The following is a 26,778-nucleotide window of genomic DNA, read 5'->3' as shown; positions in this document are numbered from 1 at the left end:
TTATCAGATTTACTGAGCCTTGAGTCTTACTCCCGTATGCTAAAGGGTTAATCATAATACAAAAGAATTAGTGGTTTTGTCACTTTTTGGATTCCTTAAATTTTGTCTATATACACATCTCTTTCCCAAGGAGGAATGGTTGATGTCAACAAGCTGGACATAGTTCTGGGAAATATGGGCATGAGTCTCACAGAAGAGGAACTTAAAGATCTGACACAGAATCTTCCAGAAAATGGTAACCATGTAAACATCACTGTCCTCCACAAGAGCACAGGAAAATGTGCATTTTTTTTTACAAAAACCCTGAGTATGATTATTTGGAATCAAAAAGCACTTTAGAAAAACTTAGAGAGAAAAAATAGGCTTAAAGTAAGAATCCTTTCTCCTGTCAGTCTCATCAACTTCATGACAGCTTTCTGCACTGTGGTGCTAGGCTCAGGGAAATTCTCAGGACTGCTGGCAGGGCAGAGAAAAAGAATAAATCAGAAAAGAGGAAACAGTAAAAGAAATAAAGTAAGAGGAAGGTGAGGAGAGGTGGAAGTAGAATATGATGAGGAATAGAAGGACGAAATTATAATAGTTGAAAATTATTAAAGTGCCACCAGGAATTTGCTTAAGTAAATAGTGATGGTCATATTTTCCATAGCTATTCAAAATAGAAAGTTAAGAGGAGTAAGGAGTAATGCCTCTCCACTGTAGATGGCAGCTGCTGCAGAGGAAGACCATTGTGGTGATTTCTCCTACTCTTAACACTATGGATTCCCACATTTCTGGGCAAGTCTCCATGAGTCCATGCTAATGTTCAGGAACTTGAAATCCCGGTTGAACAATGGAAACTGCGACTTTTCTTAACCCCCCTATTCGTGTTTCAGAATTGATGAACAAGGTGTATGTAATTCTTGTTGGTGTATTTTCTTCGTAACTTGCTATTTGTTTGATCCCAGGAAACAGACCTATAGCAGAGGTTTATATGCACGAGGTTTCTTGGGGAATACTCTCAGAACAATACCTATAAAGGAATGAGGGAAGCAGGATTGGGTAGAGGAAGTTCAATGGCAGTATAGTTGCTACAGAAGCCTCTGCTGATCCCACAGGGGTTGGGCCTTTGTGCTCACACCAACCAGTCATTGGATATAGGCTGTTCTCTGAGAAGGGACATATCTTAGGTGAGGCCGCTCCTTTGATGTTGATGGTGAGCCTCAGATGGTGAATGATCATTCAGAGTCAGACCAGTGCAGTGGTTAAAAACACAGACTCTGGAGCCAGACTGACTAGGTTTGAATTCTAATCCTTCTGCTTAAAATTTGTGTCACCTTAATGTTTCTATGCCTTAGTTTCTTCATCTGTGAAAGGGGTACATTAATAGCACCTACTTAATAAGAGTTTTTTATAAGGATTAAATCAGACCAGTGCCTTGCACATAATAGTGTTCAATGAAGTTGCTTATTATTATCATCATTTTGTTATTATTATAATCATTACTGTTATTATTAAGTCCCTCTAAAGGCTTATGATATTATATTCGCAAACCTTTTCAAAATGTTTACTTGACATCTGTCATTTAGGAAAACTTTAAGAAGGACCCAATACTAAAGTAAGAACAAACCTTTTCTCTTGACATTTATATCAATCTATGTTAGTGGTTTCTTGTACTGTGAAGTCTCCACATTGCTGAGAATGTCACCAGGATTGGTGAAGGGCCAAGAGGGAGGCAAGGAAGAAGAAAAAATGTGGAAAGCGGGTACAGAGGGCAGGACCTATGACTGTGGACTGTAAGAGAATTTAAGGGTCAAATGGAAATAGATAAGGGAGAAAGCCCTAATGGGTATAATAATGATTAAAATTTCACCCCAAATTGCTTCATATTTGCAGAGACCATGTTCCCTCAGCTATTTACAATACAGAGAAAGAAATAGTATGTCCCCTCTTCTGTGGCCTCATAGACCCTTGTCACAAAGTAAAGTTATCCACAATTTGGGCCAGCATGTTTGGCATGTTCTCCCTCCTTAGAAGGCTTTAGGGATTCCCATATGAGGTAGCCAGACTCCACCATCCAAGAGCTGATACTAGGCTTCAGTTCCCTTTTAATAAGCTAGAAACAAGCTCTGGTTTTTAAGAAATGTTAAGTAAAGTTGAAGTGTGACTGTTAAAGCAGTTCCCTTCTGGAAGAACAAGAACTGGAATATATTAACCTTAGAAGATTCCAATAAGGCCAAGAAATACCTCACCTGGAACATTTCCTACCTAGCTACTCCCATTGGGCAAATCAGTTTTTTCTCACCTTATTCTGATGCTGTTCAGTGGCATCTTTGTCATTTCTTACTTTCCATCTGTCAGAGATAAGCTCCTTCTAGAAGACCTTTTGTTAAATTACTCTTTTATTTTCCATTATTTTTGATCCACTAGTGCAACATGTGTGTTTTGTTTCCTTATTTTGTCTGTTGCTTGAATTTACAATAATATATAGAAAAACATGATTCTAGACGTGAGCCAGTCAACTTTTGCCTTGAAGACCTTCTTTTAGCTCAACATGCCCATCAGAGATCATAATGGATTTTTGTATTGCCCTTATTAGTTATATTTTCTCAATAATGTAGTTTACATTTCAAATTTGTCTTCTGCTGTTAGTCAAACAATAGGTAAATATTCAGAAAATAAAAGTGCAAAAATGTTTTTGCTGCTTTTCTCTTCTAGAAACATAGTACAATTGAGATTCTGATTTAGTGAGCTAATTCTATGTAATATTTCTATTTTATTGTCCCTTTAAAAACTGATACAGGGGCATCTGGGTGGCTCAGTTGGTTAGGCATCCGACTCTTGGTTTCGGCTCAGGTCGTGATCTCAGGGTCATGAGATAGAGTCCCACATCAGGCTCTGCACTCAGTGGGGAGTCTGCTTGAGATTCTCTCTCTCTCCCTCCCTCTCCCTTTGCCCCTCCCTACCCATATGCTCACTCACTCTTTTTCTCAAATTAAATAAATCTTTAAAAAAATTAAAACTGATACAACAAACCATTGAATATCTATTATATATCTGAAGGCTACAGTTAACCTCTAGTATGTCTTTTTTTTAATTTTTTATTGTTATGTTAATCACCATATATTACATCATTAGTTTTTGGTGCAGTGTTCCATGATTCATTGTTTGTTCATAACACCCAGTGCTCCATGCAGAACGTGCCCTCCTCAATACCCATCACCAGACTAACCCATCCCCCCACCCCCCTCCCCTCTAGAACCCTCAGTTTGTTTTTCAGAGTCCATCATTTCTCATGGTTCGTCTCCCCCTCTGACATACTCCCCTTTTCTTCCTCTCCTGTTATCTTCTTCTTTTTCTTTTTTCTTAAAATATGTTGCGTTATTTGTTTCAGAAGTACAGAACTGTGATTCAACAGTCTTGCACAATTCACAGCGCTCGCCGTAGCACATACCCTCCCCAATGTCTATCACCCAGCCACCCCATCCCTCCCACCCCCCACCACTCCAGTAATGCTCAGTTTCTTTCCTGAGATTAAGAATTCCTCATATCAGTGAGGTCATGTGATACATGTCTTTCTCTGATTGACTTATTTCACTCAGCATAACACCCACCAGTTCCATCCACGTCGTTGCAAATGGCAAGATCTCATTCCTTTTGATGGCTGCATAATATTCCATTGTGTATATATACCACATCTTCTTTATCCATTCATCTGTCGATGGGCATCTTGGCTCTTTCCACAGTTTGGCTATGGTGGACATTGCTGCTATAAACATTGGGGTACACGTACCCCTTCGGGTCCCTACATTTGTATCTTTGTGGTAAATACCCAGTAGTGCTATTGCTGGATCAAACAGTAGCTCTAATTTCAACTGTTTGAGGAACCTCCATACTGTTTTCCAGAGGGGTTGCACCAGCTTGCATTCCCACCAACAGTGTAGGAGGGTTCCCCTTTCTCCACATCCCCGCCAACATCTGTCGTTCCCTGACTTGTTAATTTTAGCCATTCTGACGGGTGTGAGGTGGTATCTCATTGAGGTTTTGATTTGGATTTCCCTGATGCCGAGTGATGTTGAGCACTTTTTCATGTGCCTGTTGGCCATTTGGATGTCTTCTTTGGAGAAATGTCTGTTCATGTCTTCTGCCCATTTCTTGATTGGATTATTTGTTCTTTGGGTGTTGAGTTTGATAAGCTCTTTATAGATTTTGGATACTAGCCCTTTTATCTGATATGTCATTTGCAAATATTTTCTCCCATTCTGTCGGTTGTCTTTTGGTTTTGTGGACTGTTTCTTTTGCTGTGCAAAAGCTTTTTATCTTGATGAAATCCCAATAGTTCATTTTTGCCCTGGCTTCCCGTGCCTTTGGCGATGTTTCTAGGAAGAAGTTGCTGCGGCTAAGGTCGAAAAGGTTGCTACCTGTGTTCTCCTTTAGGATTTTGATGGACTCCTGTCTCACGTTTAGGTCTTTCAACCATTTGGAGTCTATTTTTGTGTGTGGTGTAAGGAAATGGTCCAGTTTCATTCTTCTGCATGTGGCTGTCCAATTTGCCCAACACCATTTGTTGAAGAGACTGTCTTTTTGCCATTGGACATTCTTTCCTGCTTTGTCAAAGATAAGTTGACCATAGAGTTGAGGGTCCATTTCTGGGCTCTCGATTCTGTTCCATTGATCGATGTGTCTGTTTTTGTGCCAGTACCATACTGTCTTGATGATGACAGCTTTGTAATAGAGCTGGAAGTCCGGAATTGTGATGCCGCCAGCTTTGCTTTTCTTTTTCAGTATTCCTCTGGCTATTCTGGGTCTCTTCTGGTTCCATACAAATTTTAGGATTATTTGTTCCATTTCTTTGAAAACAGTGGATGGTATTTTGATGGGGATTGCATTGAATGTGTAGATTGCTCTAGGTAGCATTGACATCTTCACAATGTTGATTCTCCCAATCCATGAGCATGGAACGTTTTTCCATTTCTTTGTGTCTTCTTCAATTTCTTTCATGAGTCTTTTATAGTTTTCTGAGTACAGATCCTTTGCCTTTTTGGTTAGATTTATTCCTAGGTATCTAATGGTTTTGGGTGCAATTGTAAATGGAATCGACTCCTTGATTTGTCTCTCTTCTGTCTTGTTGTTGGTGTATAGGAATGCCACTGATTTCTGTGCATTGATTTTATATCCTGCTACTTTACTGAATTCCTGTATGAGTTCTAGCAGTTTTGGGGTGGAGTCTTTTGGGTTTTCCACATACAGTATCATATCATCTGCAAAGAGTGAGAGTTTGACTTCCTCTTTGCCGATTTGGATGCCTTTGATTTCTTTTTGTTGTCTAATTGCTGTGGCTAGGACTTCTAATACTATGTTGAATAGCAGTGGTGAGAGTGGACATCCCTGCCGCGTTCCTGACCTTAGGGGAAAAGCTCTCAGCCTTTCCCCATTGAGAATGATATTCGCTGTAGGTTTTTCATAGATGGCTTTTATGATATTGAGGTATGTACCCTCTATCCCTATACTCTGAAGAGTTTTGATCAAGAAAGGATGCTGTACTTTGTCAAATGCTTTTTCTGCATCTATTGAGAGGATCATATGATTCTTGTTCTTTCTTCTGTTAATGTATTGTATCACGTTGATTGATTTGCGGGTGTTGAACCAGCCTTGCAGCCCAGGGATAAATCCCACTTGGTCGTGGTGAATAATCCTTTTAATGTACTGTTGGATCCTATTGGCTAGTATTTTGGTGAGAATTTTTGCATCCATGTTCATCAAGGATATTGGTCTGTAATTCTCTTTTTTGATGGGGTCTTTGTCTGGTTTTGGGATCAAGGTAATGCTGGCCTCATAAAATGAGTTTGGAAGTTTCCCTTCCATTTCTATTTTTTGGAACAGTTTCAGGAGAATAGGTATTAATTCTTCTTGAAATGTCTGATAGAATTCCCCTGGGAAGCCGTCTGGCCCTGGGCTTTTGTTTCTTGGGAGATTTTTGATGACTGTTTCAATTTCCTTAGTGGTTATAGGTCTGTTCAGGTTTTCTATTTCTTCCTGGTTCAATTTTGGTAGTTGATACATCTCTAGGAATGCACCCATTTCTTCCAGGTTATCTAATTTGCTGGCATAGAGTTGCTCATAATATGTTCTTATAATTGTTTGTATTTCTTTGGTGTTGGTTGTGATCTCTCCTCTTTCATTCATGATTTTGTGGATTTGGGTCATTTCTCTTTTCTTTTTGATAAGTCTGGCCAGGGGTTTATCAATCTTGTTAATTCTTTCAAAGAACCAGCTCCTAGTTTCGTTGATCTGTTCTACTGTTCTTTTGGTTTCTAGTTCATTGATTTCTGCTCTGATCTTTATGATTTCTCTTCTCCTGCTGGGTTTAGGCTTTCTTTGCTGTTCTTTCTCCAGCTCCTTTAGGTGTAGGGTTAGGTTGTGTATTTGAGACCTTTCTTGTTTCTTGAGAAAGGCTTGTATTGCTATATACTTTCCTCTCAGGACTGCCTTTGCTGCATCCCAAAGATTTTGAACAGTTGTGTTTTCATTTTCATTGGTTTCCATGAATTTTTTTAATTCTTCTTTAATTTCTTGGTTGACCCATTCATTCTTTAGTAGGATGCTCTTTAGCCTCCATGTATTTGAGTTCTTTCCGACTTTCCTCTTGTGGTTGAGTTCTAGTTTCAAAGCATTGTGGTCTGAAAATATGCAGGGAATGATCCCAATCTTTTGGTACCGATTGAGACCTGATTTGTGACCTAGGATGTGGTCAATTCTGGAGAATGTTCCATGGGCACTAGAGAAGAATGTGTATTCCTTTGCTTTGGGATGGAATGTTCTGAATATGTCTGTGTAACCTCTAGTATGTCTTAAATAATTACCGACTTGCACATATAATTTAAAGGGTTGATGAAGTCTTTTCAGTTTAATAGTAACAATGAATAAGTAATGAGTGTGGGCTGACTTTACATGAATGGAAATTTTCAAAACTTAAAACACTGAAATATTGTAGATATTAATTTTTGATTTTTTTCCCAATAGCGTAGGTAAATAATTTTCTAAGATCTAAATGCTAAAAAGCAGCTAGGATAGAAGGGATTTCCTTTATATATCATTCTTTTATGACTAAAATTTTTAATATCTTAAAGCAAAAAGTTAATGTCACATTAACTGTGTTTGTGAGGTATAAAACCTTTTTCTTCTTCACACTAATGAAGGGGGAAAATAGAATAAGATTCTAGAGCAGGTGATAATTACTAAATTCTTTTGGCTCATTTTCTCTTCTCTAATGTTACATATGAGTGTAATTTGTATGTTGTCTTTCAGTTGATGGAAAAGTTGATATAAAACAGGTAATGGATGCAGTGAAATCTTTCACAGGTTAGTGATACATTAGTAATATCCTGGGGGCCCCCAAGGCTTTACAATAATTTCTGTTTTTCTGTGGTGTTTTCCCAATATCCTGCCACTAGCTCCAATAGAAATTTTTGTCTTAGATTATATAAATTTAAGTTTGGCAAAAGGAAGTAAAAATTTAAAAAAAATACAAAAAATACCTACAGGACTAAATCTTAGTAAGATCCTGCATTCTGTAGAGCTTTACTACCTAATAAAATGATTCCCTGCATGAAACTCTAGTCAGGCACAATAAATGACACTGTAGATTTTTGAAGGATTGAGTTAACATTGTCAACAATTACATTATTAATAAAATCATGTAACACTTTCTTACATTAGCCACCTATGTGGATTAATTTGAACAGTAATAGAAATGAATTTATTTTTTCCCAACATTAAAAAAAAATCCCTTACCTATTAGTATTGAAAGATCAACTAAGGTTTCAAGACTATGTAATGAATGAGGACTGCATTGTACTTTTGCTATTCAACTTAAAATTTGGGATCATCAATAATATGTACACCTATTTCTAACTTTTTGAAGGTGAAAAGGTTGATATCGATAACTTGGAAAATGTACTGAAAAATATGGGGATTGAACTCGCTGATCCGGAATATACAAAGCTGGTGAAAGCACTGCCCATTAGGGGTAAGCCTAAAAAATGCAGTTGGACCCTTTTTAGCAACTAGACTTTGTACAAGCCTGAGAGGGAAGGCCTAAAGACTACTGGGAAGTAGAAACTTTGGGTTATTTTAAAAACCTGTCACCCAGATTGGAGGATGTTTTACAAAGTGATGTTTTGTACTCTCCAAAAATGTGAAAATCATAAAATACAAAGACTGAAGAATTGTCCCACATTAAAGGATGAAGAGGGGCGCCCGGGTGGCTCAGTCAGTTAAGCATCTGCCTTTGCCTCAGGTCATGATCCCTGGGTCCTGGGATTGAGCCCCGAGTTCGAGTTTGGCTCCCCGCTCAGTGGGGAGCCTGCTTCTCCCTCTCCCTCTCTCACTCCCCCACCCCTGCTTGTGTTCTCTCTCACTCTCTCAAATAAATAAATAAAGTCTTAAAAAAAAAAAGAATAAAGAGCCATGACAACTTAATGCTTGCTATAGATGACATCAATGGAGAAATTGGTGAAATTTGAGTAAATTCTGTACATTAGTTAAGTGTACTGCACCACTTTTAATCTTTTTATTTGGATAATTGTACTGTGGTTGTGTGAGAGAAGTATATATATGTGTGTATATATATGTATGTGTATATTTTTAATTTTTTTATTTAAATTCAATTTAATCAACATATACTATCTTACTAATTTTAGAGGTAGAATTTAGTGAGTCATCAGTTGCATACTTTTTTTTTAAAGAAAATACACACTAAAGTATTCAGGGGTTAAAGGCATTGTGTCTGCAACTTACAAACATTCAGAAAAAAAAATAATATTCATATACAGAAAGGATGATAAAAGAAATATGGTAAAATGTTAACACTTGAAAAATCTGGGTGAAGAGTATGAGAATTTTTTGTACTATTTTTGCCACTTTCTGTAAGTCTCAAACCATATTAAAATAAAAAGCTTAAACTAAAAACTTATAAAGCTCTGTTAGTATCATATAGATTTTGTTTTGAGACTCTGAACTCTCCAGTGAAAACCTGCCATGATAAGATAAGCAATGACCCAAATGTTGCTTAAAAAGAATTTTAATATTTTTAGATGGTTGGGTTTTTTGTTTCCTATTATTTTAACTTTTTATTTTTATTTTGACATAATTTCAAACTTAGAAAAGTCTTAAGAATAGTACAAAGAACTCCCTTTACCAAGATTAACCAATTTGTTCAGTTTACCCATTTGTTTTATCATTTATTCACACCCTCTCTTTCTCTCTCCCCAACACACACACGTGTGGACACTTTTTTTCTGAATCAATTGCAGAAATATTTACCATCAAACACCCAGAAATAATAAATTCACAAGATTTAAAACTGCATGAGGAAAAAAAAAGCAAATCACGGTTTAGAAAAAGCATTTGCATCAGGTATGACAAAAACATAATGAGCTTCTTAAAGACCTCTTTGTTAAGTAAAAAGACAACCCAATGTAAGAATGGACACTGGACAAGGGACATCAACATGTGTATATAAATGGATGTGAAATACTTGAAACACTTGAAACAACCTGATCGTGTGTATTTCAGCATGATGGAATTCTGCTAAAAATAGCCATGTGAGACAAAGTGTACATTTGTACATTTAAAGATTTCAGCATTCCTTAACTTTAGTGCTACTTAAAGGTAAAACAGAACAAAATTCTAGGACAAATTATTCTTTTTGAATATAAGAAATAAATTCTATTCTTATGAATTCCCTTATGAATTTCCCTGTTTCGTAAACCAATGCCTTTTTTTTTAAACAGATGATGGAAAGTTGTATCAAAATAGGATATTAGACGCTATGAAGTCTTTAAAAAGTGAGTAAGAATTCTAATGTATTATTGTTTTTGTCTGAAATCTTCAGGCTTTGAATAAGATTTTGAGTCCAGTCTCACTCTTCATATTTTTAGTCCTTACTTTTGCTTCTTTCAATATATTTTCACTTGACAGAGAAATAGTGTCTGTACTTTTATCTTTATTAGGAAATAACATACTTGAAATTTTCCTGATTTTGTTTCCAAATAAATAACTGATATCTGAATATGTGCAGCAAAACTGAAGTAGAGGATTAGCTTCATTTTACCATATTAGGAAAGTTGTCCAGCAACAGACACAGCCAATCTTAGAGTCTGAGCAACGAAATAAATACTTCTTACTGTGTGTTAGGACTATTAGAAGTAACAGATGAGTAGATGCCAATTGCCTTTAAGCCTGGTAACCTTCTTTCTTTTTTATTTTTTTATTGTTATGTTAATCACCATACATTACATCATTAGTTTGTGATGTAGTGTTCCATGATTCATTGTTTGTGCATAACACCCAGTGCTCCACACAGAATGTGCCCTCTTTAATACCCATCACCAGGCTAACCCATCCCCCCACCCCCCTCCCCTCTAGAACCCTCAGTTTGTTTTTCAGAGTCCATGATCTCTCATGGTTTGTCTCCTGCTCGGATTTACTCCCCTTCATTCTTCCCCTCCTGCTATCTTCTTCTTCTTCTTTTTTTCCTTAACATATATTGCATTATTTGTTTCAAAGGTACAAGTCTGTGATTCAACAGTCTTGTACAATTCACAGTGCTCACCATAGCACATATCCTCCCCAATGTCTATCACCCAGCCACCCCATCCTTCCCACCCCCCCACCACTCCAGCAACCCTCAGTTTGTTTCCTGAGATTAAGAATTCCTCATATCAGTGAGGTCATATGATACATGTCTTTCTCTGATTGACTTATTTCACTCAGCATAACACCCTCCAGTTCCATCCACGTCATTGCAAATGCCAAGATCTCATTCCTTTTGATGGCTGCATAATATTCCATTGTATATATATACCACATCTTCTTTATCCATTCATCTGTCAATGGACATCTTGGCTCTTTCCACAGTTTGGCTATTGTGGATATTGCTGCTATAAACATTGGGGTGCACGTACCCCTTCGGATCCCTATATTTGTATCTTTGTGGTAAATACCCAGTAGTACAATTGCTGGATCATATGATAGCTCTATTTTCAACTGTTTGAGGAACCTCCATACTGTTTTCCAGAGGGGTTGCAAAGCCTGGTAACCTTCTTAAGAACTCCGTTTCTATGTAGACTTGTCACTAGTATAGGTTTTAAGGAAATGTACTCCATTTCCATTGTTCCTACTGACTTTCTCTGTCCTCTTGGAAAAGTCAAATGGAAATTAGAGTCTTATCAGGAATGGCAATAAAATACAAAGATACAAATCATATTTTGTTGTCTCTTTTATTATAAATAGCTATACATACTCATTAAAAACATTTAAAGGAACGAATGTATTTTTTATGTTTTAGATCATTTAGTTGCTCTCGTGTTCCTTTTCTGCCTTTCTTAAGGAGGAAGAGTTGGTATAAAAAACCTGATACCTCTTCTGGAAAAAATGGGTATCAAGCTCACTGAAAAAGAACTTGCACAACTGAAAGAAAATCTACCTGTTGATGGTATGGATAATAGATACTATTGTCAGTCCCTAAAGGGAATTTTTTCTATCTTGTAGATGACAATCTCTAACACTAGATTTAGTTAGTGGTATAATAAATGTTCAAAATCCGGGGGAACCCTAAAGTGAGGAACAAGGCAAAGATGCCTACTAATGTTACTGCCACACAACATTGTTTTAAAGGTTCTAGCTACTTCAGTGAGAAAGTAAGATTAAATAATATTGGGAATGGCACAATATTACCCTTAGTTTCAGATGACATGATTGTGTATCTAGGAAACCCAAGAAGCACACAAACTAAAGGAAATTAGAACTATTGGAACTATTGAGTCTTCAATAAGCCATTTTGGTTCAGGTGGCTCAACATAAGATAAATGTGTAAAACTTAATTGCTTTCTCTAAGCTAGCAATAACCAGGTAGAAATAGATGTAGGAAAAACATCTGATTTATAACATCAACAAAACCCATAAAATATCTAGGGATGAATTTTATAAGAAATAGGATTCATATGAAGAAAACTATAAAATCTTAAATGGAACATAAAATAAAAATTAATGTTCTTGAAAAATTAACTAACATATGGGATCAGATATGTTAAATCAGACTCACATGAATCAGAGATCTTATCAAGTATCAAGCTTTCCTAAATAATGTCAAGGATAAAAGTAATCAAAAAGGCAAATACAGGTCTGAGATGTCAAGGACAGCTTCACAGTTTTCTTCCTTCCCATGTTGGATATGCCATTCTGACCCAGAATAGATGAAATCTCTGTGTGAAGACCACAGGGTCACCTTACACAATAGAAACATTTAAATTATGAAACATCTCCAGAGAGTTGTATAGCTTATGTTACATTTCCAGTGAGCCATGCCTCATAAGTTATGGATTCTATCTACCGTAGGTGATTCTTAGCCGGAGACATACTGTTAAGAGCATTTCAAACATAAAGTCTCTTCCCATAGCAAATATCGTTAGTCTGTTTATCTGGAGGACCATTTGACAAGGATATTAAACTGGGTCACTTGCCTTCTTTCTTTTCCTCCAAAGGCATCCCCTCAGTACAGGAAGTTATTGGATTATAGACCATCTGCTTTAACACTTTCCTCTCGGAAATATTTAATAAAAATATTTAATTTAATATAAAATGTTCAGTATCCCAGTGGGGTGTTATTATAAGAGCTTATAAATGATTTAAAAGAACAAATTAGTCTGTTAGCCATTTGTATGTCTTTGGAGAAGTGTCTGCTCATGTCTTCTGCCCATTTTTTGACTTGATTATTTGTTTTTTGGGTGTTGAGTTTGAGAAGCTCTTTATAGATCTTGGATACCAGCCCTTTCTCTGTAGTGTCATTTGCAAATATCTTCTCCCATTCTGTGGGTTGCCTCTTTGTTTTGTTGACTGTTTCCTTTGCAGTGCAGAAGGATTTTATCTTGATGAAGTCCCAAAAGTTCATTTTTGCTTTTGTTTCACTAGCCTTTGGAGATGTATCTTGAAAGAAGTTGCTGTGGCCGATGTCAAAGAGGTTACTGTCTATGTTCTCCTCTAGGATTTTGATGGATTCCTGTCTCACATTGAGGTCTTTCATCCATTTTGAGTTTATCTTTGTGTATGATGTTAAAGAATGGTCGAGTTTCATTCTTGTGTATATAGCTATCCAATTTTCCCCTCACCATTTATTGAAGAGACTGTCTTTTTTCCATTGCATATTTTTTCCTGCTTTGTCGAAGATTATTTGACCATAGAGTTGAAGGTCCATATCGGGATTCATCATCATTAGCCATCAGGGAAATCCAAAGCAAAGCCACATTGAGATACCACCTTACACCAGTTAGAATGGCAAAAATTGACAAGGCAAGAAACAACAAATGTTGGAGAAGTTGTGGAGAAAGGGGAACCCTCTTACACTGTTGGTGGGAATGCAAGTTGGTACAGCCACTTTGGAAAACTGTGGAGGTACCTCAAAAAATTAAAAATAGAGCTACCCTATGACCCAGCAATTGCACTACTGGGTATTTACATCAAAGACACAGATGTAGTGAAAAGGAGAGCCATATGCACTCCAATGTTCATAGCAGCAATGTCCACAATAGCCAAACTGTGGAAAGAGCCAAGATGCCCTTCAACAGATGAGTGGATAAAGAAGATGTGGTCCATATATACAATGGAATATTACTCAGCCAACAGAAAGGATGAATACCCAACTTTTACATCAACATGGATGGGACTGGAGGAGATTATGCTAAGTGAAATAAGTCAAGCAGAGAAAGTCAATTATCATATGGTTTCACTTATTTGTGGAACATAAGGAATAGCGTGGAAGACATTAGGAGAAGGAAGGGAAAAATGAAGGGGGGGAAATCAGAGGGAGAGATGAACCATGAGAGACTATGGACTCTGAAAAACAAATTGAGGGTTTTAGAGGGGAGGCGGGTGGGGGAATGGGTTAGCCCAGTGTTGGGTATTAAGGAGAGCATGTACTGCCTGGAACACTGAGTGTTATATGAAAACAATGAATCATGGATCACTACATCAAAAACTAATGATGTATGGTGACTAACATAATTCAATAAAATTAAATTTAAAAAAAGAACAAATGAAAGAAGAAATCCCCAACTATAGCCAAGAAAATTATGAAAAAAGAAAACTAGAATGGAGATTTGCCTTACCATATATTAGCACTTATTATAAAATTACTATAATCAAAACAAAATTTCTTTGGCAAGTAATAGATAAATAAGTAGACTCAACAAAATCGTTAAAAAAATAGATCCCAGTATAATGGCTATCGTGATATATATTAAAGAATGATTTTAAAATAGTATTGGCTATCTGTCTAAAAGAAAAAAATTAGAAATCACCTTACCTTACAATAAACAAAAATACTTTCTATGTGAATTGAAGCTCTAAATATGAAATATAAATAAATAAAAATATTAGGAAAAATTGGAATATTTTGTAACATTAGGTTGAGGGAGACTTTCTTAAATAACACAGTTACCCAGAAGCAAGAAAAGAGAAAAAACTCCATGAGTTTGTGTTCTTTTAGATTAAACATATAAAGGAGATCATACAGTATTTGCCTTTCTCTGTCTGATTTATTTCACTTAGCCCCCAAGGTCTATCCATATTATTGCAAATGGTTGATTTTCTTCTTTTTTATAACTGAATAATATTCCATTGTATATATACACAACATTTTCTTTATCCATTCATCCACTGAATAGATGCTTAGGTTGTTTCCATGTCTTTGCTATCGTGAATTATGCTACAATGGAGTGGGGATGCAGATATCTCTTCAAGATAGTGATTTTGTTTACTTTGGATATATACACAGAAGTGTAATTGCTGGATCATATGGTAGTTCTATTTTAATTTTTTGAGGAACCTTCGTACTCTTCACATTGGCTGCACCAATTTTCACTTTCACCAACAGTGCACAACAGTGCACAAGGGTTCCCTTTTCCCCACATCCTTGCCAGTATTTGTTATCTCTTGTCTTTTTGATACTAGCCATTCTAACAGGTGTGAGGTGATACCTCATTGTGGTTTTGATTTGCATCTACCTGATGATTAGTGAGGATGAACCACTTTCTCATGGACTTGTTGGCTATTTGAATATCTTCTTTGGAAAAATGTCTTTTCAGGTCCTTCACCCATTTTTAAATTGTATTATTTTATTTCTTTGCTATTGAGGCATATCAGTTCCCTATATAGTTTGGATATTAACCTCTTACCAGGTTTGTAAATATTTTCTTCCATTCTGTAGGTTGCCTTTTTACTTTGTTGATTGTTTCTTTTGCTGTGAAGAGAAGCTTTTCAGGCTGATGTAGTCTCACTTGCTTATTTTTTATGTTGTTGCTTGTGCTTTAGGTGTCACATCCAAAAAATCATTGCCAAGACCAACATCAAAGAGCTTTTTGTCTGTTTCCCTTGGGAGTTTTATGATTTCAGGTCTTACATTTAAGTATTTAATTCATTTTGAGTTAATTTTTGTAAATGGTCTAAGACAGGAGTCTAATCTCATTCTTTGGCATGTGAATATCCAATTTTCCCAGAACCATTTAATGAAGACACTTTCTTTTCTCCATTGAGTATTCTTGGCTCCCTTGTCTAATATTTGTATCTAGGCCCTTAATTTTCTTTCATTGGTCTAAGTGTGTGTGTTTTATGCCAATACTATACTGTTTTGATTACTATAGATTTGTAATATAGTTTGAAATAAAAAAAAGTGTGATCCTCCAGCCTTGTTCTTCTTCTGAGGATTGGTTTGGCTTTTGTGGTTCCAAATGAATTTTAGGATTATGTTTTATATATCTGTAAAAAATGCCATTGGAATCCCAATGTGAATTGCATTGAATTTATAGAAGACTTTGGCTTAGTAAGGACATTTTAGCAGTATTAATTATTCCAATCTATGAACTCAGGATATATTTCCATTTATTGGGTGTCTCTTCCAAATTTATTCCTAAGCACTTTATTGTTTGTGATGCTATTGTAAATGAGATGGTTTTCTTTACTTCTTTTCCTGATAATTCATTATTAGTGTATAGAAACACCACTGATTTTTTTTTCATTTGACTTGCTTTATTGAGATATTTGCTTTACTGTCATGCCGTGGAACCAAATCCATAATATCTCTGAGGTATGCCTATATATGTGCTTCTTTTTTTTAACTCTTTTTTATTAACATAATGTATTATTTTTTTCAGGGGTACATGTCTGTGATTTATCAGTCTTACACAATTCACAGCACCAACCATAGCATATACCCTCCCCAATGTCCATCACCCAGCCACCCCATCCCTCCCACCCCCCTCCACTCCAGCAACCCTCAGTTTGTTTCCTGAGATTAAGAGTCTCTTATGGTTTGTCTCCCTCTCTGGTTTCATCTTATTTCATTTTTCCCTTTCTTCCCCTATGATCCTCTGACTTGTTTCTCAGATTCCTCATATCAGTGAGATCATATGATACTTGTCTTTCTCTGATTTACTTATTTTGCTTAGAATAATACCCTCTAGTTCCATCCACATCATTGCAAATGGCAAGATTTCATTTTTGATGGCTGCATAGTATTCCATTGTGTGTGTGTGTGTGTGTGTGTGTGTGTGTGTGTGTGTGTACACATATACCACCTCTTCTTTATCCATCTAGGACATCTAAGTTCTTTCCATAGTTTGGCTATTGTGGACATTGCTGCTATAAACATTGGGGTGCATGTGCCCCTTCGGATCACGACATTTGTATCTCTGGGGTAAATACACAGTAGTGCAATTGCTGGGTTGTAGGCTAGCTCTATTTTCAACTTTTTGAGGAACCTCCAAACTGTTTCCACAGTGGCTGTACCAGCTTGCATTCTCACCAATAGTGTAGGAGGGTTCCCCTTTCTCCGCATCCTCGCCAACATCTGTCGTTTCCTGACTTGTTAATTTTAGCCATTCTGACTGGTGTGAGGTGGTATCTCATTGTGGTTTTGACTTATATTTCCCTGATGCCAAGTGATGTTTAGCAGTTTTTCACATGTCTGTTGGCCACTTGGATGTCTTCTTTGCAGAAATGTCTGTTCATGTCTTCTGCCCATTTCTTGATTGTTTTATTTGTTCTTTGGGTGTTGAGTTTGATAAGTTCTTTATAGATTTTGGATACTAGCCCTTTATCTGATATGTCATTTGCAAATATCTTCTCCCATTCTGTCAGTTGTCTTTTGGTTTTGTTGACTGTTTCCTTTGCTGTGTAAAAGCTTTTTATCTTGATGAAGTCCCAATAGTTCATTTTTGCCCTTGCTTCCCTTGCCTTTGGTGATGTTTCTAGGAAGAAGTTGCTGCAGCTGAGGTCAAAGAAGTTGCTGCCTGTGTTCTCTTCAAGGATTTTGATGGATTCCTGTCTCACATTTAGGTCTTTCATCCACTTTGAGTCTATTTTTGTGTGTGGTGTAAGGAAATGGTCCAGTTTCATTCTTCTGCATGTGGCTGTCCAATTTTCCCAACACCTTTTGTTGAAGAGACTGTCTTTTTGCCATTGGACATTCTTTCCTGCTTTGTCAAAGATTAGTTGACCATAGAGTTGAGGGTCCATTTCTGGGCTCTCTATTCTGTTCCATTGAATCTATGTGTCTGTTTTTGGAAACACCACTGATTTTTGTATGTTGATTTTGTATCCTACATCTTTACTGAATTCATTGATTAAATCTAACAGGTTTTGTTTTGTTGGTTTTTTTTTTTTTTTTTTTTTTGGTTGAGTCTTCAGGATTTTCTGTATATAAAATAATGTCATCTGCAAATAGAGACAATTTTACTCTTTCTTTCTGGTTCTGATGCTTTTTATTTCTTTTTCTTACCTAATTGTTCTGGCTAAGAATTACAGTACTATGTTGAACAGAAGTGGTGAGCATAAGCACCCTTGTCTTATTCCTGATTTTAGAGAAAAGTGTTTCAACCTTTCACTATTGAGTATGATGTTAGATGTGGGTTTGTCTGCAGATGGACAGAGCCAATGCCTGGGCTCTTCACTCAGGCACTGCTGCAAGAGGGACAGTCTCTGGAATGCTCTCAATAGGTTTCCTGGTCAGGCGGGACAGAGGGCTACCCTCAGCAGTAGGCAGGAGCCGTGAACTTGTTTCCTCACCTGGGTGAGGTGGCAGAACAGGCACCAAGGCCAGGATGGCTTATTGGCTGGGGACCCAAATCAGGCACAGTTCCCTGGCAAGAGGGGCCACCAGCTTTGCTGTGCAGATGGGCAAACCTGCTGTCTAGGATATCTACTCAGGCACTGCTGCTAGGAAAAACAGAGTCTGCCTAAGATCCAAGTGCTGGTTGCTATAAGCCATGCTCCTTTTCCCCATCTCAATCTGATCTCCAATGGTCAAGTCCCATGGATTCCTCCCACAATACCTATGGGACAAGACCCAAGTGGGCCTTCCAGGAAGGAACCCACAGCTCTGGAGGAGCTAGATGAATGCCTTGGGCTCTCTTTCTCCCACCAGAGAAACTATAGCTCTGGGAAGCCCTCTCAGTGCAGCATTGTATCAGCCTCAGAGAGGAGGAGTACAGTTAGAGTGTAGCCAATTCTCTTACCCTTCTAAGGCAGTCCTTCTCAGTCCCTGTAGTTCAAGGAGGTGCTTCAGCCTCACCACCATATTCTGGGATTTTCATAATGGTGTCTTGTCTATGGATACTGGTAAGATGATCTTTTTGTGAGGGGGACTGAAGTTGGGAACAACCTATGTCACCATGTTGATGACATCACCCTATCTTTATTTCAATACTAATGTAATTTTGTAATAATAAAAGTAATTATAATTTAAAATTAAAGAAGGTTAAAATGCAAATTGGTCCATATCATTCCTGAACTTATAACCTCACTATGATTCTATTAGCCCCCTAGATAAAGGCTAAGCTTCTTAAAATAGCTTACAAATCCCTCAATAATCTGAGTCCAACCTGCCTGTCTTATATGAACTTTCCTCTTCCAAATCCGTACTTCATTCTTCATGCTGAACTGACTATGGTTCTCCATACGTTGCTTATCTATACATTGTATATATTGTGCCTAGGTTTTTGGTGTTTTGTTTTGTTTTGTTTACATTTCTCAGACTCCCTTCCATGTAGAAGGCTCTTTCTATGCATTCCCCTTTCCTTTAAGTTAAAGTCTGATGTTTTAACTTGCTCATGCACTACACACTCCAGGATGCAATCATTTAACACCCTAGTTTGCATTAGTGATTCCTATATGAGCTGTGGCACTCATGGCTCATGGCAACACCTGAAGGATTACCAGATAGCTAACCAATACCAATGATCCTTTGGTATTGTACCTTTTTCTTTGTGCAAACTCCGATATCCAAGACATCTTTTTGCAAATATGTCGATCAGCTTAAATCCCTGTAGATGAGCTTAAATCCCTGAAATTCAGGGACTTAATGAAAGTTTGGGTAAAATTATGATATTAATGAAACTTATCTGGAATTTTCCATCAACATAAGTCCTTTATATATGTTTTTGGAGCTCGTTACATTGATTACATGTCTCAATTATCCCTTTTCATAGCTAGTGGAAAAGTTGATCTGAGTAAAGTGATGGATGGAGTGAAAGCTGTTACAGGTGAGTGAAAAGTTAATGTAAACATAGGATCCTAATTTTTATAGTAACTATTTTTCTTCATGCCTTAATTGCTATGCTAATTCTATCATCTTTACCTCCTATTTGTTTAATGTTTTCATACCCAGTAGCCCAGAATATTTTCTGATGTGTTTTCCACTAATACACTTCATTTTCCTTATTTTAAGACAGCCAAAATCTATAATAAAAGGTGAAATGATCTTTGGAAAAGACCCTGGTAATCACTTAAAGAAGAGATGATATGTTCTTCATGTCAGTAGAATGATCAGGATACACTGTTTGCAGTTTACTAATTAACAAAAAAGATATATAATACCCATTTCTTGTCATTGTCATTTTGAGTATGTTAGTCCAAGCCTTCCAAGAAGGAGGATTAAATGTGAAGGACATTATTACAGGAAATGCCTGCCCAATAGAAAATAAGGAGGGAAAGTGAAAACACTGGGAGGCTGTCAGACTGCAATGCAAATATGACACCAAGTGAAGGAAAGAGGAAGAAAAGTTTGGGTGGAAGCATCCTAGATTGCCATGTAGTCTGAGGAAGGTCTGGCAATACTGCTTTCAAGAATCCTCTGGTCAGGGGCACCTGGGTGGCTCAGTCAGTTAAGTATCTGCCTTCGGCTCAGGTCATGATCTCAGGGTCCTGGGATCCAGCCCTGCGTCAGGCTCCCTGCTCAGCGGGGTGTCTGCTTCGCCCCCTCCCTCTGCTCCTCCACCCTGCTCGTGCTCTGTCTCTCTCTCCCTCTCCCTCAAATAAATAAATAAAATCTGTAAAAAAAAAAGTCTCTGGTTAAAGTCATCATCCCATATCCCCCAGGAAGAGGGCTCCCTTAGGAGCTGCACCCAGCCCTTGATCAGTGCCAATGGTAGGTATGGACTTAGTACAAAAAAACACAGATTAATTTCAAAGCAGAAGATGGGGCCCTTGGTTAATTATGTTCTCCATAGTTGGAAATCCTGTAGGTACATTATCATGGATACCAGTGAGATTACCCTCTCTTATTAGCCTTTAGAAAACCAATTATGTTTCTGTGACTGACATTACCTCTGTGTATTTGGTCAGAGCTCAGCGACCCTCACTTTCCCCAGCTCATACTCATTTTGTATGGGCATCAAAATTTAGTTTTATTATTTGCAATCATTTGATTGTACTTAAATTCCATGGATGTCATCATTTTAATGTTTTTATTAAGGAGAAAAGGCTGATCTCAATGATGTGAAAACTGTTCTGGAAAACATGGGGATAGAGCTCAAAGATAAAGAATGCTTGGACCTGATGAAACATCTTCTTTCTAAGGGTAAACGTTTTAAATACTGTTGTAACCAAAAAGGGACTTTAGATTTCTGTGTCTGTGAGAATCTCTAAAATTATCTCCATTTCCTCAGTTCCAGGATGGAAAGTCCATCTCAAAAAAAATTTTTTTTAGAATGTCCATTTATACCTGAAATGAATCCCTATCTACAGTTTTACTTTTAGATTGGGAAACAGCATTTCCATAATGATGAGTGTTATTATCAAACATGAAAAAAAAAGGCTTAATCTGGGATTTGTGGAAAGAGGAAAAGGATTGTTTAGAAGTGAATAAAGCAGAAATGGGGAGAAGAAAAGAGGTGTGTGTGTTGTAGAATGCTTGATGTGCTAAATTTCACCCAATTTTCTCTCAGATTTTATTATAAGAGAAAATTTCTAGTGAAAACTCTTGAAAAGCCGTTTATCCAGGAGTACCCTAGTGATTTTCCACATTTCTCTGTGACTTAAAATTCTCCCTTTTCTTATAGATGATGACAAGATCTTTCAAAACAGGTTGCTAGAAGTTGTGAAGTCTCTAAAAGGTATGTGAGCAGCCTAATGAAAGTGCAGACAGATATGACATCTTTGCTTTTACGCTGTTTCCAAGATATTAGTGTATGCTGCTATCTCTCATATACACTGATTGTAAATTTATGTTCCCACTGAAGATCAAGCTTCACTTTAGCTGCCAACATTTTACTTCATATCTAGGAAGAAAGTCTTGCACTTTCTCAAGATTTTCCCAAACTTTTCAAGAAAACAAATATCAGATTTCAAGTCTGCATAGCAAAATGTAACAGAAAAGATTAGCACTGACTCAGGGAATTTAATCAGCTGCTGATAAATACTAAACTGGGAGTTCGGTCATCAAATTAAATATTGTTTCTACTTTACTTCTGAACAAATAACAAAATATTGTTCAGAAGTAAAACATGTTTCCCTCCAGGACTAGAATTCACTTAGCATTTATTCAGGTGCTGTTTAAAACTTTGTTTTTTATAGTCTGGTCCCCAAGACAAGTCTCAAGAGAAGTGACCTTAATTCTAATGTCATAGTTGAGTTTCTCTATAGACATAAGGTCCTTAGTCTCTTGTTCTAAAATTGATGGGTTTTTTTTCACACTTTACAACAAGCATTATTAACCCTACTACTGGGGGGGGGGGTGTCTGTGAATAGGCTTTGAAGAATACATAACCCCCCTGAAATTATACACAATCTTTGTGAACACAGACATTTGGTTCATGAAATTCATAACAGGATATGTGTCTCTAAAAGGTTTAAGAACCTCTTTTTTAGAGTTATATAATTATCTTCATGGACTGTCTCTTTCCTTAGATGGGAAAGTCAATGTCAACGACTTGAATGCTATACTGGATAATATGGGAATCAAGATCTCAGATAAGGAACTTAAGGTTCTGACTAAAAATCTCCCTGCTGATGGTGAGCAAGTTTTCAGATACCATAGTTACATGCTGGGAGAGCTTAAGTATAAGAACCATAGCCAGTGGTCCAAGGGAAAGGGGCCTTAGGAATGGTAATCTACCCTGATAGTAATCAAGAAGCTATAAATATGGGCAAAGCATGTAACCAGCATAAAAGCACGCAGTTACCAAAACCAACATGAAAACATTGCACTTTGTATGTATGTCTTTTATGTTCTTTACCCATATTATGGTCACTAGAAAACACTCTTCCACATTTTGAACAGAAAAATGCAGGCAACTTAAATGATGGTACTTCTGAATTTCTTCCCATTACTAACACATAGGGGTTTGAAATATTATAGAACTTTAAGTAAAATTTATATTATTGAAATGGTATATTTTTATATTTAAGCTTTTCTTTCTAATATTAAGGAAGACAATAAAAACTGAATAAATCAATAGCCTAGAAAAATATTATTCAGTAAGTATTAATTAAGTAACCATATGTAAGGCATTTAAGATAGTGCCTGGCACAAAGTAAGTGAGGATTTATTATCTTTACTCCCATGTTGTCTTTCACAGTATTTTGTGAGTCTTTTTTAATCTCAGTGTGAGTTTGATTTTCTCCTACAGTTGATAGGAGAATTTCACTAAAAAGACCAATGAATGAAGTGAAAGTTAATTTTACAGGTAAATGAGAAGTTAAGGTAAATCTAGGGTTTCAGTCTTTTATATTCGTTTTTTTTCCCAGTGGCATTTCTAGTATCTTATTAAATTCTGATGTTTCATTATTAAATACATGCTTCTAAGGCCCCTTGGATTGGCATTAGGAAGGCTTCTGCAATAGAATACAAGACTATATGTCAACTTTAAATCCTAAGTTTTCTGTTGCTTGTGTAAGTAATATGCTTCATGTCACAAATGTTTAACTGAACATCACCTAGAAATGTATATGGTAAACCTTAGAAGTGATGGAGATAATGTATTCACTGAAATCATCAATAATTCTCACCAAAACAATCAAATTTTTTTGAAGAATAATTTAGATAAGAATCTGCATGACCTTAATTCACTCATCAGATTTTATTCTGGAAGTTGTCTTTCCCGACTTTAGAAAAACTTTTTAATTTATATTAAACATGGTATTTTATAAATACCATAAGTCATGCTCAATGGTTCTACAATTGGGAATATCTTTGCCTAACTCTTCATCTTGAAACTGAGATATCATTAAGCTGCAGAGAGCATATTTTATAACTTGGGATAATATGAGAGTACCTAAAGCTCATACATGTACCATCTCCTCTCTTGAAAGGTGAGAAGATTGATTCTAGTGACTTGAAAAATTTCCTGGGAAGCCTGGGGATTAAGCTCACAGATAAGGAAAAAGAGAAGCTGCTGAAAACACTGCCAGTTGATGGTGAGCTATCATAGAGGTGCCATGGTCTTTTGTGAGTCTGTGTAAATATCTCCAACTTTGTTTCTGTTTATTTTCCTCCAAAAATGCAAAAGAAAAAATATTAAATTAAGTTCTAAGTTATATGTCTTAGAATTTATAATGGAAGTAACCCTTCAGACAAGAGTTGACATTAACAACTAAACATGTTGTTACCTGTCAAGCCACTAATTTGTTTATATCATGAGAAGAGAAAAAAAGAGAGAGAGAGAGATTGGAGATCCATGAAGAAAAAAATAAAGATAGAAAGCAGAAATAAAAAGAAAGGGGAGTTCTATATGATTTCACTCATATGTGGAATTTAAGAAACAAAATAGATGGATGTAGGGGAAGGGAAGGAAAAATAAGATAAGATAAAAACAGGGGAAGGCAAACCATAAGACACTCTTAACTATAAGAAACAAACTGAGGGTTGCTGGAGGGGCAGTGGGTCGGGGGGATCGGGTAACTGGGTGATGGGCATTAAGGAGGGTACATGATGTAATGAGCACTGGGAGTTATATGCAACTGATGAATCACTAAACTCTACCCCTGAAACTAATAACACTGTATGTTAACTACGTTGAATTTAAATTTTAAAAATTGAAAGAAAAAAAAGGAAGCTATACTCATGTTTGAGCAAGTAGACTCCCTCAGGAATAGGAATATTTGTCACCATGAGAGAAGTTTCTATTTCAAACTTTGCTATATAAGATGAAATAAACTAAAAATTAGAGACAAGTCTTCTTAAAATGTTATTTCTGAAATTATTTAATTCATGCCATTTTTGTGATTCCATGTTAGTTTCACCATTAAATGAAATATGGATTTTCTTACAGCTGCTGGAAAGGTATATCAAAATGGGTTGCTGAAGGCTGTGAAATCTCTCAAAGGTAAGTAAGAAACCCAGTTAAAAGTCATATTGTCTGACATTCCCCAACTTCACAACATTGAGTTATGAATCCTGGCTCCTCACTTTGATATCATTCCATATTTATGATTCTTTCAGTCTATCCACATTTTAACTGATAACAGCATATATTTTATCTTGTAGGAAATTCCATATACTCTTGCATTTTTTCAACTTTGTACACCCCTACCCCACAAAAATCAATCAAACCTAGGAAGTCACAGTGTAAGTGAAGTGAAGGGTTAGCTTTATTCAAGGGATCTGGTCAACTCTATGGATAGCTAATATAGAAACTCAGGCAAAAAAATATATTTATAGCCCCTATTTATTGCATACAAGTATTATATTGGTTGTCTGCAGTTCCAATTGCTTAATCCGCTTAATTTGTTTTGTTATATAGGCTTGTTACTAAGACAAGCTCTAATTTTAACTATTTTCTTGACTTTGTATACTTGGACAAATCTATTTGGGATTTTGACTTTGTTGAAAGGTAATATACAAAGACACAAAATACATTTTTCTTTTTTGTTCTGTTTTAGTTTAATAGAATTTATGACTATTATATCCATTAGGGCTTGATTAGGGAAGCAAAATCACTATGAGTGACATGGAATAAGATTTATTGTAAGGATTAGATTTTAGGCAATTGTGAGAGCTGGTGAAGAAATCTCTGAAAGCTGTTGCCCCCGCTTTTGGTTGTGGGCCTAACGTCCTGCCATCACTGTAGTCAGTAAGGCCAGCACTCAGGAGGAAAAACTGGTGACAGAGTTGGGGAGAACGAGAAAAAATGAGAACCCATGAGGACAAACCGGAATCTTATTTCCCTCACCCTTAAGAATGTAAGTGACCTGGAAAAGAAACTGGCATCTGTCTCCAAGGAGATATACATGTGCTTAGCCAAGACTAGCTTCCACCCCATGCCAACAAGGCAGTCCAGAAGATTAAGAACAATATCATGGGCTGTAATGGCACCTGGAACCCAACACTGACCTTTTTTTTTTTTTGTAATTTTTTTTTTTTTTTTTGAGAGAGAGAGAGAGAGTGCGTGTGTGAGCCAGAGCAGGGTTGGAGGTGGGGGAGCAGAGGGAGAGGCAGGGAAGGTTAGGCTCGATCTCACAACCCTGAGATCATGACCTGAGCCGAAATCAAGAAGTCAGACGCTTAACGGACTAAGCCACCCAGGGACCCCCCTGACACTGACCTTTAGAGTGTAGGAGCAGCTGCTCTACTTGTGCCTTCCAAATCTCATGCAACATTTTCTGGGGCAGGCCAGAACTCTATAGGGAAGGGAAGTCCTAGAAATATAATTCCAGCTTAGCCAGTTTGACACAGTTAACAGTCTACCATCATCTTCCCCTTGGCATCCATATATACATCTTTTAGCCTCTCTTATATTTCTAATAATAATAACAATTTCTCATATAACCAAAACTATGCTCACTCTCTTCTCAGAAGATGTTACAAAATCCCAGCTATCCCTCTATCCACCTCTAGCTTATGTTTATTTTCTAATTGACTCACATTCTTCCTTGACATCCTATAACTTAAGGATATATAAGGCTAACTACTGTTCACAAATTTTATGTAGATGCAGGGAAATGGGGGAGGAGATTAAAAGAAAAGAATTGGTTAAAATATTCACAAATATATCTATATCAAAAAATATAGAGGCGCCTAGGTGGCTCAGTCGTTAAGCATCTGCCTTCGGCTCAGGTCATGGTCCTGGGGTCCTGGGTTTGAGCCCCTCATCGGGCTCCCTGCTCAGCCGGAGGCCTGCTTCTCCCTCTCCCACTCCCCTTCTTGTGTTCCCTCTCTCTCTGTGTCTCTCTCTGTCAAATAAATCAATAAAATCTTTTAAAAATATATATAGAAATACTCATAACTGTTACAATCTTGTGCAGTTCGTTAGCAACTGGTCATGTTGTTGTAGCTAGTATTTATCTTTCTTTTCCCACTGCCATTTCATACTGCTCTTTCTCTAACCAAGCACTTCAGCTGCTCCTACCTCCTTACCTGGTAGGTGATCCTAAATTTTGTTCCTGAAGGATAAGGGCCATTATCAGACCTGTCTGTATTGGATTGGATTGTTTAATTTACAATTAACTTTAATCACAAGGCAAGGGGATATC

General features: G+C 36.9%; 1 protein-coding gene across 1 annotated transcript in view; it reads left to right on the top strand.

Annotated features, from left to right (window-relative positions):
- The window catches only part of LOC148163371 (uncharacterized), a 143,230-nt gene that overhangs the window by 103,355 nt on the left and 13,097 nt on the right, over positions 1 to 26,778 (top strand). The window contains exons 20-31 of the mRNA XM_088027057.1: positions 131 to 235; positions 7,285 to 7,338; positions 7,901 to 8,005; positions 9,771 to 9,824; positions 11,369 to 11,494; positions 19,518 to 19,571; positions 20,783 to 20,887; positions 21,369 to 21,422; positions 22,216 to 22,320; positions 22,938 to 22,994; positions 23,620 to 23,724; positions 24,579 to 24,632. Of these exons, the coding sequence (XP_087883183.1) occupies positions 131 to 235; positions 7,285 to 7,338; positions 7,901 to 8,005; positions 9,771 to 9,824; positions 11,369 to 11,494; positions 19,518 to 19,571; positions 20,783 to 20,887; positions 21,369 to 21,422; positions 22,216 to 22,320; positions 22,938 to 22,994; positions 23,620 to 23,724; positions 24,579 to 24,632 (978 nt within the window). The remainder of the gene's footprint in view (positions 1 to 130; positions 236 to 7,284; positions 7,339 to 7,900; positions 8,006 to 9,770; positions 9,825 to 11,368; positions 11,495 to 19,517; positions 19,572 to 20,782; positions 20,888 to 21,368; positions 21,423 to 22,215; positions 22,321 to 22,937; positions 22,995 to 23,619; positions 23,725 to 24,578; positions 24,633 to 26,778) is intronic.

This window comes from Eumetopias jubatus, unplaced genomic scaffold, assembly GCF_037043125.1.
Source record: "Eumetopias jubatus isolate StellerSeaLion01/CBP00866 unplaced genomic scaffold, mEumJub1_p1.0 scaffold_10, whole genome shotgun sequence".
In the NCBI taxonomy this organism is placed as follows: domain Eukaryota; kingdom Metazoa; phylum Chordata; class Mammalia; order Carnivora; family Otariidae; genus Eumetopias; species Eumetopias jubatus.
Note: the sequence above shows the minus strand (reverse complement) of the source record. Positions and strands in the feature narration are given on the sequence as shown.